The 21,888-nt window shown below is 39.6% G+C and overlaps 2 protein-coding genes across 2 annotated transcripts; both read left to right on the top strand.

The window, feature by feature from the left end:
- The first annotated feature begins 759 nt into the window (after positions 1 to 759).
- Positions 760 to 19,983, top strand: LOC147410902 (protein CYSTEINE-RICH TRANSMEMBRANE MODULE 6-like). The gene is made up of 3 exons (XM_086441526.1): positions 760 to 1,037; positions 19,403 to 19,601; positions 19,676 to 19,983. Exons 1-3 carry the CDS (start codon positions 1,007 to 1,009, stop codon positions 19,719 to 19,721), a joined length of 276 nt encoding a protein of 91 aa, XP_086297652.1. The 5' UTR covers positions 760 to 1,006; the 3' UTR covers positions 19,722 to 19,983.
- On the top strand, positions 4,437 to 8,083 carry LOC147410903 (uncharacterized). The gene is made up of 2 exons (XM_086453724.1): positions 4,437 to 4,783; positions 6,954 to 8,083. The coding sequence occupies exon 2, from the start codon at positions 6,956 to 6,958 to the stop codon at positions 8,081 to 8,083; it is 1,128 nt and encodes a 375-aa protein (XP_086309850.1). The 5' UTR covers positions 4,437 to 4,783; positions 6,954 to 6,955.
- Positions 19,984 to 21,888: the final 1,905 nt, after the last annotated feature.

Consider the following 21,888-nt stretch of genomic DNA (forward strand, 5'->3'; position numbering starts at 1 on the left):
ATTCTCTACATATGCACAAAACGCGTTAAAGAGAGTGACTACGTACGCGCCTCAACTCAATTCGACCTTTTTTAGTGTTTCAAATCATATTGAAGAATTTTTTTTATACACAAAATTGGATTGGAATGTTGTTCCTGGTATTTTTATTTTGTTATTTCAATAATATTTTTACAGTTAAAGGCGATGAGACTCAAAATCACTCTTTCAACTTACTAATTAGGTAAGGTGTCTCATTCCTATAGAGTAGATAAGGTGTCTATGTGGCACGTTTTGGTTCTAGTTTAAAAACATACTCCTAACCAAGCCATTTTCTATATTGCACTGCAGTCCAAATGTATCTAACCTCCAATAAAAATGTGTCACATAGACACTATGTGTTGATATAGGATAGAATATTGTTCTGGATTGACTTAAAAATAAATAAATTCCTTTATAAACATCCTATGAAAGGGGGAGATTTTAAACTGACAGAAATACGGTTATGACTATTTTTCGAATTTTTAGATGTTAAAACTGTAATTTGGATTTTTTTTTTTTTTTTAAGTAAGAGGTTGGGATGGAGTATCTAAGTCCTTCTAGAAGAATTCCATTAGTCTCAGGCTAGGTCATCAGTTGAAAAATGTAGGGGTATCTCAAGTATAAATGAAAACATGGAGGGGTTTATGAAAATAATTCAAAACGAATCCTTCAGCCTGCCTTGACTCCTTTCTTTCCTTCGTCGTGTTGTCTTTTCTTACGCGTTATAGACTTGTAGCCAGCACCATCTTTCAAACCTATATGTAGAAAGTTCCTTCAAACCTAATCTTTCACCTTCTCCAACTTCTTCTTCTTGTCCTATATTTTTGTTAGACAAAAACCATCTAAAACCTAAATTCCTTCAAACCTAATCTTTCACCTTCTCCAACTTCTTCTTCTTCTTCTCCTATATTTATTAGACAAAAACCATCTAAAATCTAAATTTCAAAAACCCCTTCTTTCAGCTATATCTTACCATCAAAATTCAAACATGAGTCATTACGATCAACACCAAGCTCCAGGTATGTATATATTGCGCTTTCTTTTATTGTTTAAATTGGAGACAATATTTTCATAAAAGAATCAGTTCTAGTCTTCTTGGTAGAGTTCAAATTAAAATAAAAATGAATGAAAAGAAGATGTCTTTTAGACTCAATATTTGGGATACGATGTAGAAGCTTATGGTCTCCTCATGGTATATACATACGTTTTTACTTTTTTGTTCCTTTTTTTCCATTAGAACTTGATTCAATTTAAAAATATGTATATTTTTTCTTAATTTTGATCTTTAATGTGTTATACAATTAACATTATTTTCGATAAAAAAAAAAAATTGTGCATATCAATAATAAAACTTCATATAGAATTGATAGAAGAAAAACTCAAGGCAGACCGTGGTACTGAGTCTAGAAACTTTAGTGTTATTTTTGTGTCTTGTCTTCTGTTAGAGGTAGTTTTGTATTAGTACAAGGGACTGTGCAGCAAGTAGTAGATCCCATTTTTTGGGTTATATTTTTTTTTTTTTTTCATACCACTTCGTGACATTTGTTTTAAGGGGCACTGTCGACAATAAATTTCTAACGGATCTACCTCGAGATTCGTGAAATATGATCGCAAATGATTTTATTGATTTTTGATGAAATGTGGATACAGATCTCAGTGTTTCCTCTGATTAACAGTCAAATACAAAAATAGTGATGACGTATGTAGCTTTTCTTCTCTCCGTGCTTCGCGCTTTATCGGCTGAGAAGGTTGCTTGAACGGTGGCTTTGCTTTGTGCTTGATCTTCTGTAGAGGCTTTGTAGATCTTCTTCTTCTCTCGGGCTTCGCGCTTTATCGGCTGAGAAGGTTGCTTGGATTCCGAGAAGGGCTTTATGCTTGATCTTCTCTTTAGTCGGAGTCCGGATCCTGAAGAACCTTGCTTTGTGTCTCGGAGGAGGGCTTGAGAGCTTCTTCTTCTCTAGAGGGAGAGCTTCTGTCTTCTGAGAGAAAGTGATCCAGATCCCCTCTCAATGAGAGAGGCTCTTGTATTTATAGACTTAAAGGTAATTTAGCTTTCCAATTATACCCCAACTTAAAGAGGTTTAATTGATTTGTTTAAAAGGCTAAATTTGTCCAAATCCAATTTTAAGGATTTATAGGATCATTATTGGGTCAAACTTATTTATTTGGATATAAGGCCCAATACTTAATGTGTGGATCACTTGAATTTGTTGGATCATGGGCTTTATCTGCGAAAACCCAAACCCAAACTATATGAGGCCCTGTCCCTCAATTTACATTTGTGGGCCAAATTTTGATTTGATGAGCTTTTTGTTAATTTAGAAGGATTTAGAGACCCGTTTAAATTTTGATGCCTACAAATGCCCCCTCAAGGATGCGTTGTCGGATGCGTAGCTAACGACGATGTTTCCTTGATCATGTTGTAAGGAGTGTAAATGCTTTAGTGAAGAGTAACCTTTATGTTGGCATTTTCATCTGATCTCCTTGTAGTGTGTTTTTTTATTCCTTTGTCTTTCAAGCTATTGAAGCCTAGTGAAGGTCCTCAATTTTAAGATCAATCACATTTCGCTTCCTTGAGAACTTGTTGCTAGAGAAACAATCGGGGTGAACTTCCTTTGTCTTTTCGACTGGATTTACTTGATGAATTCATCCAATTTACTTAGAAAATTACAAGTACTTGAGCTTGGAGGAGTTTGTAACACACGACCTCAATTTGCAATCATGCGAGAAGCAACCTTTTGAAAACTCTCAAGAAAATATTTTCTAGAATTTTTTTTTAGATAGTATTTCCTTGAAAACTACTAAGTTATCTTGAGACTTAGTATACTTGAGATGCACCATATTAAATCCTCAAAATATTCAAACTTGTAATTCATTGCAGCTTGGATGAATACTCAAGATTGTATATGTTTGAAATGCAAAGAATTAAGCCTCGAAATACCCAAGTTAATACTTGTGTGCCCGAGTTGTATGGGATCAAAATCCTCCCAAAAAAAAAACATCCAACCTCATTACTTATTGTACCTAAGATGCATGAGATTAGGCCCCAATCATACGAACTCAAGATTTAATCAGAATCTCTATATTTTCTTAGACCCAATGACACCAAAGCCGTTGCTTATATGGTCTTGGTGTGTTTGAGATGTATGGGATCACATACTTATCTCCTCATTTCCTTTGACTAGCAACACTTTCATGTGTATTGAGACGTATGAGATCAACCCTTGAAAAAAAAAAAGAATTCAATGAATTGGTTTAGGTGCGAACACCATCTTTGGTGTGTATGAGAAGTATGGGAACAAACTCAAGCACTTAAATGAGCAACTTTTTTTTTTTTTTTTTTTTTTGAGCATTCTTGTTTGAATTAACTCGTCAAGCTTTTGGGTTGATCCTGAAAGACTCCCACATTTGGTTTTACCGAGTCGCCTCAATTTCAACTGAGCCAAGTTAAGTTGACTCACAATGGGCTTCAGGTTTATTGAAAATGAACCATGGACCCTTAGTAAGATAAGAAATCTTACTAAGCTGTGAACTTAGCTTCTTATCTTTCAAGAAGATAGTATTTTCTTTTGCTGTTTGTTTTATACGGGTTTGTGCAAAACCTTTGAGACTTATCAATTAAAAATTGGGGTGTTAATAGAGATTGTAACAAAACAAACTTCTAAATCTCTTTTCTTCTCTGTTTGTGTCTCGATTGGGATCAAGTTCTCATCAGCGAAGGCGCCTTTCAAACCCTTCATCCGGATCTATCGAAGGTGCTTAAGCGAGCTTTCGCTTCAAGAAGTTAGCCGTAGAGTCGAAATCTAGAGATTTAGGTCTCCATCTTTGCCGATCTGGTTCGATCGACGACCCTAGCCATTGTGGAGTTGCTGCCAAGGCTGAGGATGAAGGCGTTTCTAGCTTCCGAATTCGTCAAGCTTTCTTGAATCTCGATGGATCTACTCTTCCTCTTGCTCTCGACGAAACTTGCACCATTTTTGAGGAGTTCTCTCGTCGTCTCCACAGATTTCGGCAACTCTCCTCGGCCATTCGCTCTTCAAGCTTTTCTTTTTATTATTTATTTATATATATATATATATATATATATATATTTCGTTTGAAATCCGATTCAAATCTAGAATTGAAGAAAGATTTGCTCGTATATATATATATATTTTTCGATCATTCTTGTTTAGGTTGACTCGTTTGGGTTGATCTCGAGAAGTTCCAACCTCTAATTTTGACTGAGTTGTCTCAATATCAATTGAGTCCAGTTGAGCGGACTCATACTGGGCCGCAAACTCTCTTTTTTTTTTTATAAAAAGCGGACTCACTTTTTTTATTATTGAAATCTTTCATCAATTTAGAATCGAGATCTTCCATTAGTCTTCTATTTCAATTAAAACTCTAGCTTTTGTAGCTCTTTCCCATTCTTTATTTAATCTTACTCCTCCCTCCACAGAGTTTTAGTCCCATACAAACTCCACAACGAGTCCGAAAAACATTCGAACTCCAGTCTTCTCATTAATAGAGCGCACCACCAACGAGAGTTTTAATTCGACACATCACGTCTCATTGATGAGGGCTCTATCTTCTTATAAATACAACACAAGACTGCTACCAGTGATGGTTGATTCCTGAAGAGATTTGCAGCGAGTGTTTTTTTTAATTCGACACATCAGATCTTATTGAAGAAGGCTCTATTTTCTTATAAACAGAACACAACACAGATTCTTGGAAGGGGTTTGCAACGGTTCGTAGGAGTGACGTTTACATCAGATCATATGTAAGTGATCTCTCCCTAATATCTGCCAAAGGAATCCTCATCCCATTTTTATTGGAAAGGGTTGTTTGTACGTTCTTTCCGAGTTTTTGCTTCTTTCTTCTTGTATTGCTGTAATCCAAGGAAAGTTTTTTTTTTTTTTTTTTAGCTTTTAAAACCATTACTTCATCTCCAGAAATTTTTTTATATTTAATTGTCTCAGGGCTGAAATTGAGGGATCCATATCCAACAATTTTGATGTTGTAACAGAGATCACGTTCATGAGCAAGTTGTGTTCCTTTCTCTCCTACATGAACTACCCATGTTAATGGTAATGATGAGGAGGTGACAACATTGATTTTTTTTTTTCAAGTAAATAATAATATGGCAAAGATGTAGTGCACCATAGAGGCAGGCCAGATCATAACTTTTGGGGATGTTGAAGTAAATGGTAATGTTGAAGAGACCTAACAGAGCATAATTTTGGGGAGAAGGAAGTCATGATTCTGTTGGCATATCTGATTTCTTCATCAGAACAACAAGGCTCACTTTTCATGGGTCCTGGAATACAGACATGAACATATAGCATGTGCAATCCCCAATTTTTCATTTAATAAAAAAAAAAGGCTGCATCGGCTTCTCTTTTCATTGCTCTTGATAGTGTTTCAAACATAGACTCGAAAGATTCCTTTGCTGCATTTGCTTCAGCATTAATACACTTGCCTAATGATTTCCACCTATGAACACTGATGATTCTGAATTTCTTTATTCATCTATCTCCAACACACGTGTATCTTTCTTAGGGATTGAAAGAACATCTGTACCTCTATTACATATGTAGAAGAGAATTCCATACATGGTATATGGAAGGATGATCATGAAATCCGTAGAAGAACCATGCGACGAACTCTTTGTCCAGCTAGTTGGCCAATCTCTAGCATAGCTGTTCATCAGTAATGCTTAGGAGGTGACAACGTCAACTGGCTGACAAACGTCAATTGGTCAGAAAAATTACTTGAAGCAGGATTTGTTCAAACCGAAGAACCATGCGACGATCCATTTGTCCAGCTAGTTGGCCAATCTCTAGCATAGCTGTTCATCAGTAGTGCTTAGGAGGTGACAACGTCAACTGGCTGACAAACGTCAATTGGCCAGAAAAATTACTTGAAGCAGGATTTGTTCAAACCGAAGAACCATGCGACGATCCATTTGTCCAGCTAGTTGGCCAATCTCTAGCATAGCTGTTCATCAGTAGTGCTTAGGAGGTGACAACGTCAACTGGCTGACAAACGTCAATTGGCTAGAAAAATTACTTGAAGCAGGATTTGTTCAAAAAGAAGAACCATGCGACGATCTATTTGTCCAGCTAGTTGGCCAATCTCTAGCATAGCTGTTCATCAGTAGTGCTTAGGAGGTGACAACGTAACTGGCTGACAAACGTCAATTGGCTAGAAAAATTACTTGAAGCAGATTTGTTCAAAAAGAAGAACCATGCGACGATCTATTTGTCCAGCTAGTTGGCCAATCTCTAGCATAGCTGTTCATCAGTAGTGCTTAGGAGGTGACAACGTTAACTGGCTGACAAACGTCAATTGGCTAGAAAAATTACTTGAAGCAGGATTTGTTCAAACAGAAGAACCATGCGACGATCCATTTGTCCAACTAATTGACTAATCTCTAAAGCAATTGTTCATCAATAATGCTTAAGAGTGGACAATGTCAATCGGTTGACAAACGTCAATTGGCTAAAGAATCACTTGAAGTAAGATTTGTTCATACAGAAGAACCATGCGACGAGCTATTTGTCCAGCCGGTTGGCCAATCTCTAGCATAGCTGTTCATCAGTAGTGCTTAAGAGGTGACAATGTCAACTGGCTGACAAACGTCAATTGGCTAGAAAAATTACTTGAAGCAGGATTTGTTCAAGTAGAAGAACCATGCGACGATCTATTTGTCCAGTTAGTTGGCCAAGCTCTAAAGCAGTCATTTATCATTAGTGCTTAAGAGTGGACAATGTCAACTAGTGGACAAACGTCAATTGGCTAATCTCTAGCGCCATAGCACCATTGAACATGATGGATTTTTATCCATACTCTTATCTACTTTTAGTCAATGTGACACTAGTACTTAGTAAGACTTTTTTTTTTTTTGAATAAATGTGTTTATTCTTTTCTTTTTCATTGAAATTTCGCAGAGATGGCTAGGGACACCCTTTCCAAAGGTTTAAGGAATAAGAATCGTTCCAAACGAAGCTTACCGCGTGAAGGTTGGGTAGATGACCATGCAGATCCTTCTCAGAAAGGAAAATGGCTTTGTTTTCCCCATGTTATGATATCTGGTCATTCAAAAGGAGGAAATATTTCATCTATGGAGCTGAAACTTGCAGTGCACACACCGATGACTGGTCCTTTGAAGGCACATGATACAGAAAGGGACACATCACTTGATTTGGCAGCTTTGAGTGAATATCCTTCAACGGTTGACCTACTTCCTGGAGATGAGATTGATACGGAGCGTCAGCCATCTTTATGTCATCCTCCACATCATGATCGAACTCGCAATTGTCCACAGGCTGTTTTGGCGCAGAAAATCATGCAACGTTTCACTCGATGGGGTTCGGATATTGAACCTCGAGGCGACATTCGATATCTCAGTGGTTTTTGGGACTGGAGCTTGGATGTGAGCCATAAACTACAAAGCAGAAAATCGACAGCTTCCCTTGGTGAAGCTATATTTGCAGCTAGTAAGGAGTACAGTCGTCCTAATGGTATGTACCGGGCTTTGTGTGAGTTTTGGTGTCCCGAGACCAATACTTTTGTGACAGGTCGTGGGGAAGTTGGCATTTCTTTATGGGAAATGCAGAAGATTTCTGGGCTTTCTATCACTGGTGAGTATTATGAAGAAGTGGTACCCAGTCTCAATGAACTCATGGGTTGCAACGGTATTTCAGGGCTTCCTCTTTCCTGTCAGTATCTGTTCAAGGCATATGCTTTACTGATTCTTGAAAAAGGGAGTGACTGTGTTAGTCACAGTGAGTGGCTTGATTTCTGGTACGTTAAAGCTGAACGAATTTCTAATCCTCGTCTGACAGTAGAGTATAAAGAAAGGGCAAAATCGTTCTACATTAATCGTAATGGCCGTCAATACCCTAGAACAAAATTACAAAGACCCTTTTCTTCTCGAGTTTCTTTGGCTAAGGGGGGTCGTAAGGAGGGAGAAAATCCATTTATCAGGCTCGGTTTTCTTGCAAATCAGAATGTTGAAGATGAAGCTATGACAGCTGCATACCTCTCCTTGTGGTTGTGTCGTTTTTCTCCCTTGTGAGAATGGTGATGTTATTCGTCCAGGTACTTTCAAGGTAGCAGCATTGATGGCCCGAGGTACTACGTTCAGCTTGGTACCTCCACTTCTGTGTTGTTTATACAAAGGTCTAACTCAGACTTATTGGGGTATGAAAACACAGAAAGTTGTAGGTGCCTCCACGAGTTATTGTCCCCTTCATTACTTATTTGGGTGGGTTGGACTTCATTTTCCTCGGGGAGTATTTGGTAGCATTGATGCTGACTTTGGACCTCCGTATTTGGTTCGCACAGCTGGTGTTTCCAACTCATACTTTTATTGGGAAGATAGTGCTAAAGATGCAAGGAATCTGATAAGAACCATGGATTCTAGTGATTTTAAATGGTATCCGGAAGAGATTTGGCCGCCAAAAGGTCATAGAAGGATGCGGACTGATGATGGTGATGATCCTTCTGAAATTCAAGCTTTCATGATAAGCTGTCGTCCTGGATTTGTTATGTTTCGATATGGTGATGTTTACGAGGTGGAAATGTATAGCCCTCACAGGTTTGCTCGTCAACAAGGCTTTCGTCAACGTATCCCTGGAACTCCGATTCCTTTCACAAGATCCGTGGATGGGATAGAGTTATACAGTTTATGGTTGTCTTTGACTCAGACCAAAAGTCGAGTCAATTTTTTATTCCTCCAAAAGTACAAGACATGAACCGGCAATTTGATAAGAGTTATAGGGATTGGTGGGTTCAAGATGTACTACCTCATTTGGATGCCCTTGATTTTCGTCTTCTTGAAGATAGCGTCTCCGTTCCGAACTTTAATTTTGATGAAAGAAAAGGATTTGAAGATCGTGAGGCACGTCGTGCTTTGCTTGTCACGCAAAAACCTTCTCGAAAAAGAAGAATAGAACACACTAGCATTGATGATACGCAAAATGTCATTGCAGAACGTAGATTGAAATTGCGTTTCAAAAAAATACTGCCGACTCCAACGACTACTCGAACAGAACAGGCCAACATTCTTGGGGTAGATGTAGAACAAGTTGTTCATAAATCAAGTCCCGTTAGTTCTTTGAAGCCTGTTGTTCAGACTAAGCCTAAATACGAGTGTGACTCCGGATAGGCAAGCTGAAGCTGAGAATGATGTGTCTCCTAGGAAAGGTAATTTTACACACTTTTTTCCTTTCTTAGAAATTTCATGTTTTTTTTTTTTATTAAATGTATAATCTTTTGTGATTTAATTGATCTCGCAGAATCATCAACCAATATACATTTCATTGCCGATTTGTTCGCCTCAGAAGATTTTCCAATCTTCCCTGCCTTCTCGGGTATGGGAGATGTTTTGAATGTCAGTCATCTTAGTAGAGGGCTTTCGAAATTGATTGCTACTGAAGACCCCTCAAAGAGTGATGGGGACGAGGTTTCTTCATGTCCTCGTCAAAATTCTCATGGCATTTCATCAACTTCAACTACACATACGGCTCCTACCGCATTGGCTTTACCTACTTCTAATAAGTTGGTTGATTCATCTGTGATTGTTCCGAAGTCACGTGGAATGCTTACTATTTCTACCCAAACTCGACAAGCTTCTTTACATGATAGTGACATCGACTTATGCGTTCAACAAGCATTACATAGAGCTCGTGATGAATTCCTTCGATCTAGGGTTGAGTTGATGCTCAATATTGGCTTTTCCAACCTAAGAGAATGGCAATCACTTCATATGCCGGCCATCATCTCTTCTCTCAAGAATGCTTTCAGAACTGATCCTATGCCTTTTGCTAACTTCTTCGAATCACTTATAACTGGAGTAGAAGCGTATCTTTCAAGACGAGAGAAGGCTTTATCATCTTTGTCAGCAGATGATAGGGATCTTCAGCTATCTGTCTTAGATCAGGAAGCTCAACTAAAACGTCAATCAGTGGATAGTTTACGTACGCAACTGACTGAAGTTAAAGATAAAGAAGTTGAACTGACTAAACGAGAAGTTGAGATAGAAATCGAGTTGACTCAAATCAGAGAAATGCTACCACAAGGTCGCTGCTTCTAAAGAATCTCTTAATACTCAAGTTCAGGAAGAGGAGGAGCTCTACTTACTGTTGAAGCGGAGTGTACTCGCTTATCTAATGCTCCAATCATTGATGATGATGAAATAGCTGCTTGCGAAGCCGAGAGAGAGTCTTTGAAGAAGAAGTTTTGGAACCTTACTTCTTTATATTAAGTTTTATTTATTTATTTATTTTTTACTGTATAGGACTTAGGAAATTATATCATTGTTCACTTCATTTGAAATTAATAAAATTCCCCTTTTCCTTATACGAGTATATCTTTTTTTTTTTTATGTGGTTGAACCTGAAGTAACTTTACAGGCTGCCTACGTACCCAAAACGGGATCAAACCATAACGTAGTTCAGATGGATGCTCTAAGTTTTGCCTAGACCGCCCTCTCGGGTTTTCAATCTAGCGAGCTCAATTCTTTTTTTTTTTTTTTTTTTGGACTCACAGTTTTAACTCATGCGGGTCAGGAGTATCATGTAGTTTAAACTCGTACGATAATGAGCATTGCTAAACAGTTTAGGCTCGTGCCGAGGAGCATTGTCAAACAGTTTAGGCTCGTGCTGGGGCGTTGTCAAACAGTTAGGCTCGTGCTGGGGAGCATTGTCAAACAGTTTAGGCTCGTGCTGGGGAGCGTATTCTTTCAAGCATAGTATCTTTTGAGGAATTTGCCGTTAATTGGGCCAAGACGTAACCTTCTGGTGTTAAAAGAAGATATGCACCATTAGTGTATACTTCTTTTACTACATGAGGCCCATCCCATTTCGGATCAAACTTCTTTCCAGAACGGTGTGAGAGGATGATTGGTCGTTGTACAGCGAGAACTAAATCGCCAACTTGAAAAGAACGTGGTCGAACTTTCTTATTGAATGCACGTGACAGACGGGCTTGGAAACATTCTAGCCGTTGTTGTGCTTCCAATCTTTTTCGTCCAATGCTTCAAGTTCAGCCAGACGTAACTTAGCATTCTCATCGCAGGTCAAACCTTCTTGAATCGCAATCCTTAATGAAGGTATTGTCGTTCCAATGGGAGAACAGCTTCAACTCCATAAACCAATGAGTAAGGTGTGGCTTGTGTGGAGGTGCGGTATGAGGTTCTGTATGCCCATAATGCTTCTCCAATTCGTTCATGCCAATCTTTTTTCGATTTTGAGACAACTTCTCAAGAAGCTTGCAGAGAGTTTTGTTGAAGGCTTCGGCGAGTCCATTTGCTGCAGCGTTGTACATTGTAGAACATCTCTGCTTAATGTTAAACTTCATGCAGAATTGATCCATCAGCGTATTGCTAAAAGATTTCCCATTATCTGTCATGATATATCGTGGAATGCCGTAACGGAAGACGATATTACTTTTGATGAAGTCGACTACCGTTTCTTTCTTGACCTCTCGAAGGGGAACCTGCTCAGCCCACTTAGAAAAGTAATCTGTTGCGGCGAGGATATAGAGATGTTGCCTTGAAGATTTTGGGAGTGGTCCAACGACATCAAGTCCCCACCCGTCAAAGGGCCAAGATGCGATTGTAGGATGCAATGGCTCCGGTGGTTGACGAATGTAATCTCCATGAAATTGACAAGCTTTACACCTCTTTGCATGGTTTAGAGAATCTTTCACCACCATAGTAGGCCAGTAAAATCCCATCCTCTTCAGACTGTGATGGAGTTTTCGGCCCTGACTGATGTGAACCGCACACTCCAGAGTGTGCTTCTTCTAAAGCATCTCGGATTTCATCATCTCCGAGACATCTCATTAAGATATCGTCGAAAGAGCGACGATATAACTTATCGTTGAAATATAAAAATCGAGGTGCCCTACGACGTATTTCGATTTTGTTTTGTTTAGGTCGTCTGGCAGCTTCCCATGCTGTAGATAGTCGATAAGTGGCTGTCTCCAATCTTTGACTTCGGCTATTTCGACAGTGTTTGCTTCGTGCGACTCGCAATTTTCTTCTATCAAAGGAGGTAATACCCACCTATGGCAGATAGGGATACTCATTGTCTCTCCTTCTGGCATAGCCAAACTTGCAGCAAGACTAGCTAAAGCGTCAGCCTGCTTGTTTTCAGCTCTTGGTATATGCCTAATGATGACGTCTTCGAATTGTCTTACCAGTTGTACAGCATAGCAGTGATAAGGCACTAACTCATGCTTTCGAACGTCATACTCTGTCGAGAGTTGGTTAATGACAAGTTGTGAGTCCCCATACACGTAGAGTTGGTGTAACTTCATCTCTAGCCCGAGTTCTAAACCAATGATCAGAGATTGGTATTCTGCAACATTGTTTGAACATAGTTTTGTCAAGACAAACGAGAATGGCAATACTTCATTTTGTGGGGTGATAAAAATTACACCTGCCCCCGCTCCATCTCTTCTAGCTGCGCCATCAAAGAACATTCTCCAAGCTGGAAGCACATCAATAGAGAATACTTCTTCGTCGGGCAAGTCGTGAGACAATTCCCATTCAGCCGGAATAGGATGATCAGCAAGAAAATCGGCTAACGCCTGCCCTTTTACAGCCTTTTGAGGGATGTAAATAATTTCAAATTCTGATAAGAGAAGGGCCCATTTAGCTAGTCTTCCCGACAAGACTGGCCTTGTCATGATGTACTTGAGTGGATCAGCTCGCGCAGTGAGTCGGATTGTGTGCGACAACATGTAGTGCCGGAGTTTCTTTGTGGCAAAGATGAGCGCTAAACATGTCTTCTCGATGGGTGAATAATTTACTTCTGCTCCAACAAGAGTTCGACTCAAGTAGTAGAGTGCACCTTCTTTTCCTTCATCATTTTCTTGAGCCAACAATGCTCCTAGTGACATTTCTTGTGCACTAATATAGAGAATCAGTGGCATTTCAGGAATTGGTGCAGAAAGAACGGAGGCTTGAGAAGATACTCCTTGATGCTTTTCAGAGCATTCTCACAAGCTTCATCCCATTCAAATGATGTATCTTTCTTCATCAATCGATTGAAGGGATGACAACGCCCAGCTAAGTTTAAGATGAACCTACGAATGTAGGCAAGTCGACCTTGTAAACTTTTGAGTTCATGAATGTTCTTTGGTGCCGGCATTTTTTGAATGGCTTCAATTTTATTTCGGTCGATTTCAATACCACGATGCCGAACCACGAATCCCAAAAATTTACCCGAGGTAACTCCAAAACACATTTAATGGATTCATCTTGAGCTGATACCGTCGTAATCTGTCGAAGGTATCACGTAGATGTTGTAAGTGATCTTCCCTTTTTTGGACTTTACTACTAGGTCGTCAACGTAACATTCGACTCTGTCATGTAGCATGTCATCAAAGATCTTTGCATAGCTCGCTGGTAAGTGGCACCAGCATTTTTAAGTCCAAAAGGCATAACTTTGTAACAATATATACCTTTTGGGGTACGAAAGGCTGTAAGCTCTTCGTCTTTTGGCGACATTCGAATTTGATTGTAACCAGAAGATCCATCCATGAAAGACAAAGCTTCATGTCCTGTGGTTGCATCAACCATAAGCTCTATGATTGGGAGCGGAAAATCGTCTTTTGGACATGCATTATTCAAGTCGCGAAAATCGACACATACTCGAATTTGTCCATTCTTTTTTCTTACTGGAACTATGTTGGAAATCCAGGTTGGATACTTTACTTCTCGGATGAAGCTAGCTTCTATCAACTTGTTGACCTCTGTCTCAATCTGTGGTATCAACTCTGGCCGAAAACGACGTTGTGCCTGTTTTATTGGGCGAACTCCGTGTTTAACTGCGAGTTGATGAACAGCGATCTTCGGGTCAAGTCCTGGCATTTCTTTGTAAGTCCAAGCAAATACATCTCTGTACTCTTGTAGCAACTTGAGATACTCGAATTCTTCATGCTGGTTTAGAAGAGTGCTGACTAACGTGGGTCGCGGCTCTTCAATTGTCCCAAGATTTATTTCTTTTAAGTTGTCTACAGTGGCTTGTCCGCCTTCTTCAAAGATCGGTGGAGCATTTTCGAGTTCTTCATCTGACGACGTAGAATCTTCTTCAGAGAATTCCTCAATGGTAATATGATTTACCGAAACGACATCTTCAGAATTGTCTGTTTCAACAGTTGAAGCTCTGTTGTTGCTCGTTTGGTTTGTGAGGATGATAGTGCGTCGTTTCACAACCAATGCATCTGATATCGAGACTTCTAAAGCTGCTTGTCGTTTCATGCGAGATGGAATAGCGCTATGCAAGCCACTACTATCTTTATGCTCCACATGTTTATTCATTGGCTTAGGTCGACGTCGCGATTCTTTTCGTATTTTTACCTCAACATTCTGACCAAGTCTAGATATAGCAGATGCACGAGGTTTATGAATCCGTACATCATGATGATCATCTAAAGCACCTAATCGGTCAAATACCGACGTGGTCGAGATGTGGCCACCAATTCGATCAAAGACCGATGTTCGTGAAACTGGTGTTTCTTCTTCAGACTCATCAATGATTTCTACTGTAGTATGTTGCGAAGCAGCCGTCTTCATCTTAGAAATTTTGATTGGAGCTTCTGACGTATAACCTAGTCCCGCTCGTGTGAATGAAACTTTTTCTCCAGCTTGAACGAGTTTGACTTGTGTTGCAGTTAAACCATGAATTTGATCAGTTGGTAGTAGTTCACCCAATCGTACGGGTTCACCTTTTCCATAACCAGCAATTTCGAATAACTTTGAAGTTTTAGGACCGAACCAACTTTTGGACTCTACTTTCGCGATGCTGTTTCGTGATTGATGTAGTTGGGACAATACTTTTCACGGGTGTCCTTACTATGTAAGATTTTGGAGAGGTGTAACCGGAATGTTAACTCTTCTTTCAACGTCTCCAATTCGATTTTAGAGACAGGAAGTTTAGTCTTTGAAGAAATCTCTTCGAAAGGTGATTGTCCCGGCTTCCGTCTCGATTGTGGCACGTAGCGAAGCATTGGGGTTGGCGATACAACTGTGGATGACGCGTCCACCATTGATTGACCCACCTTCATTTGTCGAGTTTCTGGTTCTTGCTTCTTACTTTCGTTCTTTTTGAAGCGGGGACCGGGAAAATCTTATCGGCGTCATTCATAGCATGCTTTCCTTTGTCGGTTTTTGCTTACTCGAAGGAGGTACCGAAACTGGAAGTGCTTCTTGAATGACGTCCCCTCCAAAATAAAATTTCGCATCTGCAAAATACGTTTCTGCCTTGTCAAACGGTTGATCTTCGGCTATTACACGTTTCTGCACACCATCTTGGTAATACTTGAAGCATTGATGTAACGTGGATGGTACTACTCCCCAGTTTCATGCACCACGGTCGGCCGAGAAGCAAGTGATATGAAGTTTTACAATCAATCACGTGAAAGAGCGCTGTTGACTCCAAATCTGCAATAGAGAGCTTGACTCTTCATCATGCCGATCGCTCTTTGACCTCCCAAGTTGAAGCCCTGAATCATCAACTTACTGCGCAGCAGTTGATCCGATGAGATGCCAACTTGTTTCATAGTACGAATTGGCATGATGTTGACCGCAGAACCACAATCCAGGAGGATTCTTTGAATTTTAGTTTCCCTCACATAACCTGTAACATAAAGCGGCCTATTGTGAGGTCGAGACCCCAATTGGAGATCCTCGTCAGTAAAGGTGATTGTGGCCATGCACAGACCATCTTCTTGGTAGATCTATGTTGGGTTGAACTTCTGCTTTGATTCAGTTGAGCTTTGCTTTGAAGTAAGCTGAACTTTTTGAAATTCACTGGACAAATCCCAGTCGACCTGCGAATTTCTGTTTTCGAGGTGTTATTGTCTTTCTCCAGTTTTTGGTCTCCATCACAGGAAGATCCAGGATGTTCTTCTGATCTATATCGACATCATCTTCAAGCACCTCCGCTTCCACTTGATGACATGAAACCGTGCAGACTTCCTTTAAGAGCTTCCTTGGTAAGAATTCTAAAAGAGTAACCGGCACACGGGGAGGTTGTTGAAAGATGTCTTCAGGGTCTGCGGGCGGAACTCGGAAAGCCTTCTTCTTTGTTGCTCTCTTTCGTTTCTTTGACCCTGTACTTGGTTTTGACTTTCTTCTTTCTCTTCTTTGGCTTTGGAGTAGAAAGGAGTTGGCACGTATGTAGGACGTCTTTTTCGACGAGTGACAACCGTCCACCCTTCGTCGTCAACTGAAGTAGACTGTGAGATACTCGACTTTGAATTTGAAGCCGATGAGATTGTGGTCCTTGTTGAAGTGAAGTAGGAAATGTGATGATTTTTCTTTGATTTGGCCTTGCCCCCAGCGTGGGATGGGCCTTTTCAACATCGGAATGTACGGATATGAGTTGTGATGGTTGAGGTAGAACTTTTGGGATTGTGAAGATGAATCTGCGTTGCATACTGACTTGTCAAGAATATTGGATCAAAAGATCCAAAAGTGACAGACGTCATGTTGGAAGTAGCAACATTTTCGGCACAGTCAAGTTCAATTTTCCCTTGACGTGCCAAATCCATGATTTTCTCCTTGAAGACGAAACATTTTTCAATTGGATGACTAATCACCCTATGATAACGACAATACCTCGGATCATTGTCGCGACCTGCTTCTTCGGGTCGTTTGGGTATTGGAAGTTCGATGAGCTTTAACTTCAGTAGCTCTTCGAACATGCCCAAGACATCAGCATCGGGAAAAGGGTATTCTTTTGCCTCAAGCTCTTTGAGAGTTTTCCAGGCTTTTCCTTTTTCTTGTGTTGAATCAGCTCGTGGCTGATCTTCTCTTCTCTTTACCTGTGATTTTGACAGGTTTGCTGGTAGTGGTGGATAAGACTTCCTTAGTTTTGAAGGACTTGCCATCCTTCTTTTCTTGCCTTCGAGGCTCGCTTGGTCGTGGAGTCTGGTGCACAGCTATACTCTGCTCCATGTCGTGGGCTCGAGTAGCAAGCTCTTCGAAAGTGTGTGGCTTGATTCCTTTCAAGATGTAAAGGAGTTGCCAGTGCATCCCTTGAACACACATCTCGATAGCAGAAGATTGGGAGAGTCGATCCATGCAGTTGAGGGAAAGATTTCTCCATCGCTCTATGTACTCGATGACTGGTTCATCTTTTCTTTGTTTGACGGCAGCGAGCTCCACCATACTTACTGTTCTTCTAGTGCTGTAGAAGCGGCCGAGGAACACCTCTTTCAAGTTGATCCCAACTATCTATTGAGTTGGGTTCCAAGTCAGTGTACCAATCGAACGCATTGCCGCGGAGGGAACGAACGAATTGTTTCACCATGAATCACCGAATGTACCGGCGTTGTTGCAAGTTTCGATGAAGTGGGCAATATGCTGCTTTGGATTGCCTTTTCCTTCGAACTGTTGGAATTTTGGTGGTTGATATCCTGCCGGAAGACGCATTTGTTCGATGCGTTGAGTGTAGGGTTTGGAGTAAACCAATGAGGATTGTGGCATGCCCCCATACTGAGCACGAATGGTGTCAGTAATCATTGCTTGCAGTTGTTGGACAGAAAGCGAGGCAACAGAGCCTTGTGGTGGATCTCGAGTAGCTTTTCGTGAACCAGAATAGTCTGCTCGTTGTTCCTCTTCGTGCGGAGCCATGTATGCTTCAGGGGTGAATCCTGGAGGATGCGAAGGTCCAGCACTCGATTCATTCTCCTTGTCTTTATGCTCCAAACGGCTGGCGAGAGTTGCAATTTGAATGTCTTTGTCTTCCATTGCTTTTGTTAACTTGTTGATGGTGTCTGCCATCTGAGCAACTTGTTCCTCCATTGTTAGCGCTCCAGCTGTCATCACTGCTCTGATGGATGTGTGAGTTTGTGACGGAGAAGTGATCGATAAAGATCTAGACGATCCCTCGCTTGACTTCGAATCAGATCCAGAATCTGACGAGTCGTCTTCTACCACGTCCGCCCACGATTCTTTCGTGGTAAGTGCCGTTTTTGTGGCACGTTTCTTGGAGTGATGCTGGAGAGGCTCCATTAGCTTGATTCCACCAGTCTTTGTCATTGTTCGTGTCACATGATGATCGCGACTAATAACCTGATCAGATTCAAGATTGGAAGAAAGGATTTTCTTACCTTTCTCAGTAATGGCAGATGCGATAGCGTTGACGTTGCGAGATGCCATTGATGCTTTAGGTGATGTTCTTGCAGTTGACTGAAAGATGAGAGGTTGAGATGGTCCCACCGGGCGTGCCAGAAATTTGTCGACAATAAATTTAACGGATCTACCTCGAGATCCGTGAAATATGATCGCAAATGATTTTATTGATTTTTGATGAAAAGTGGATACAGATCTCAGTGTTTCCTCTGATTAACAGTCAAATACAAAAATAGTGATGACGTATGTAGCTTTTCTTCTCTCCGTGCTTCGCGCTTTATCGGCTGAGAAGGTTGCTTGAACGGTGGCTTTGCTTTGTGCTTGATCTTCTGTAGAGGCTTCTGTAGATCTTCTTCTCTCCGGGCTTCGCGCTTTATCGGCTGAGAAGGTTGCTTGGATTCCGGAGAAGGGCTTTATGCTTGATCTTCTCTTTAGTCGGAGTCCGGATCTCTGAAGAACCTTGCTTTTGTCTCTGGAGGAGGGCTTGAGAGCTTCTGTCTTCTGAGAGAAAGTGATCCAGATCCCCTCTCAATGAGAGAGGCTCTTGTATTTATAGACTTAAAGGTAATTTAGCTTTCCAATTATACCCCAACTTAAAGAGGTTTAATTGATTTGTTTAAAAGGCTAAATTTGTCCAAATCCAATTTTAAGGATTTTATAGGTTATTATTGGGTCAAACTTATTTATTTGGATATAAGGCCCAATACTTAATGTGTGGATCACTTGAATTTGTTGGATCATGGGCTTTATCTGCGAAAACCCAAACCCAAACTATATGAGGCCCTGTCCCTCAATTTACATTTGTGGGCCAAATTTTGATTTGATGAGCTTTTTGTTAATTTAGAAGGATTTAGAGACCCGTTTAAATTTTGATGCCTACAGGCACAATTTCATCTTTTACACGAATTATAAATTCATAGGGAACTCATTTTTGGATTCCTATTAGGGATTATTTTTAATATAAAAATATAAAAATAAAAAAACCGAAATTGTGAACATGGTTTCCAAGGGTATAGTAAAAGATCTCATCATCTATCCCATGACAAGGTTGAACATATATATATATATAGGCAATCTTGTGGAACCACACAAATTGTTTCGATGATGCCTGTAAATTGTGTCATGACATTGGCAATTTTGTCGAACCACCTAAATTGTGTCAATATATTTCATAATGGACTTGAGAGTCAATTTTCCGAGATTTGAGATAATGGTTTAATCCTTATGGTACTTTTGTTTGAGCAGTAGCATACCCTGCCCCTGGATCAGTTTATCCTCCACCACCACCTCAGTCCTACCCTCCCCAGGTAGAAGGATTTGCTTCGGGCCCTTATGTCGCTCCACCGCCAGCTGGTTATCCAATGAAATGTGGTGAAGGATACCCACAACAATCACCTCATGGTGTAGAAACTAAGGCTAGGGGTGATGGGTTTTGGAGGGGATGGTAAGCTCTCTCTCTCTCTCTCTCTCTCTCTCTTCTCTACATTTTACTAAGTCTATTTTCTTTGTTTCTTGCAGTTGTGCTGACATGTGTTACTGCTGTGCTTTGGACATATGCTTCTGATTTTTGAGAGGGATTATTTCTAGGTGCTATAGATATTTTATTGGTATTTTTTGTATTTATGTTGTACTTAGTGTGAGGGAGGGGATATAGTTTCTTCCATTTCTTACATTACTATTGAGTTGGTATTTGTTATATGGGTGTCTCACCCATCGATCTCTTGTTGGATTAATGGTACGATTGGCTAAAATATTCATACACAGCTATAATGACGGCCAAATTCTCCAAATAAAACTTCTAATCTTCTATTAATAAATGATAACTATTTATATGACACAAGTGCTAGGTAACTTGGTTGCTCATAGACTCGTAGTTGTGATCGATTGTATATTTATTTTGTTTCCTTGAAAAGGATTATGATCATTTCACTCATTTTCAAAAAGAAATTCCAAAGCATGACTGCTCCTTGCATGCCCAGCATGGACGAACTCCTTAAAATTTGGACATGTACGTCCAATACATGATGTACACAACTATTACAACCGCACACTAAAATCAAAGTGATTGAAGATTTCTAGCCAATCAATCCAAGTACTATAGGAAATCCTAAAATCCGATTGTGTAAAATCACCCATGTTAAATTTTTGAATCCATTGCATAGAATTCACCGAATTAGGCTAACTTTTTATATCTATTACTATGGTGTGGTGGGCGAAAGGTTTATAAGCCACTAGGTCAAAATGAGTAAAAAACAGGGCATTTTTTTGTTGGGTTTGGTCCATGGCTCTGCACATAATATTCCGATGTTATATGGGATTGGAGGAGTGGGGAGGGAAGAGCTTGCAACTCTTTGAGTCTACTTTAGTGACAGGATCCTTCCGTCCAAAAAGGGCTAAATTTGATACCATGTATGTCAAATTTAGCCCTTTTTTCGCATAATGTTTAAAAAATTCATGTCAAACTTAGCCCTTTTTCTCACCTACTGCACTAGGGGTCTACCTCCCTCCCAATGCTTGTTAGGATGCTTTAGTAGACAATCTTTCTCTAAACCTTAATCCCAAAATATTGATCGAAAACATTAGAAACTTGTTCTTCATGATGAAACCCATTCCATTCACCTTGTTATTGATGGAATGGAATAAACATATTATCTGAGCTATGGTCATTATTAGTGCTAAGTGTTTTTTATTTTTCAAATAAAATTGATTTTCTAATCAGATATATATTATCAATTTTAAGTTGTATAAGAAATAAAAATAAAAAAGGATTTTTATTTTAGTATGAGAGAATTAGTGGTGACAGAAGGGATGAAGCAAAAAAGTCATAAACAACAACCAAATTAAAATTTTGAATAGGAATTAAGGCTTATAAAAATAGATGATGTACAATATCAATTGGATTTAGCTCTTGTACAAGTGACGCAAATTCCTTAGATGGTAAAGAGTGAGAAGTTGTGCTACAAGAGATTATCCATAAGATGTACAAGAGGAAACAAGGTCAGCTCTTTATTGAATATAAGTATATATATTGTTGGGCCTCTATGGGTCACATTCAACTCCTTTGGAGTATATATATTATGGTTGGGGATAGGCTCAAAGTTAGAAAGAATGATTAGAAAATGATGAACAACTTGGTTCAATAATTGAGCTACTGTGAATTTCATCATCTTTAAGATGATATTTGTACCAAATGTGGGATAAGTCATTGACAAATTCAACTCCAAGATACAATCAAGTTTGATTCAAAACTTTGCAATATACTATGACCTACACTAATATTCATGAAGATCCACTAAAACAGTTTGACATATTTCATCAATAATATACACACAATTCTGAATTCACAACATGGTAATGCAAACTTCAACCGTTAAGGCGAAAAAAAATCAAATTTCTAAGGTTTTTTAAGGTTTTGATTCATTCAAAAGTCCATAATCTTGTAGAAACTAATGCATCTTTCATGGGGCTAAGTAATTCATGGATTTTATATTCAAGGGTCCTGATCCTGATCAATGTTTAATAAGATCCAAGGACTGAAATGGGGGGTTCACATCCTTTCAAAATAGTAAATATAGGGTAGAAATCTGGTGAAGCCTTGATAGACACTGTCCTATTTTGGGTTATATTTTTTTAATACCATTTCGTAACATTTGTTTTAAGGGGCACAATTTCATCTTTTACACGATTATAAATTCATAGGGAACTCATTTTTGGATTTCTGTTAGGGATTT

This window comes from Akebia trifoliata, chromosome 1, assembly GCF_017979445.1.
Source record: "Akebia trifoliata isolate Shusen 1 chromosome 1, ASM1797944v1, whole genome shotgun sequence".
Lineage (NCBI taxonomy): Eukaryota > Viridiplantae > Streptophyta > Magnoliopsida > Ranunculales > Lardizabalaceae > Akebia > Akebia trifoliata.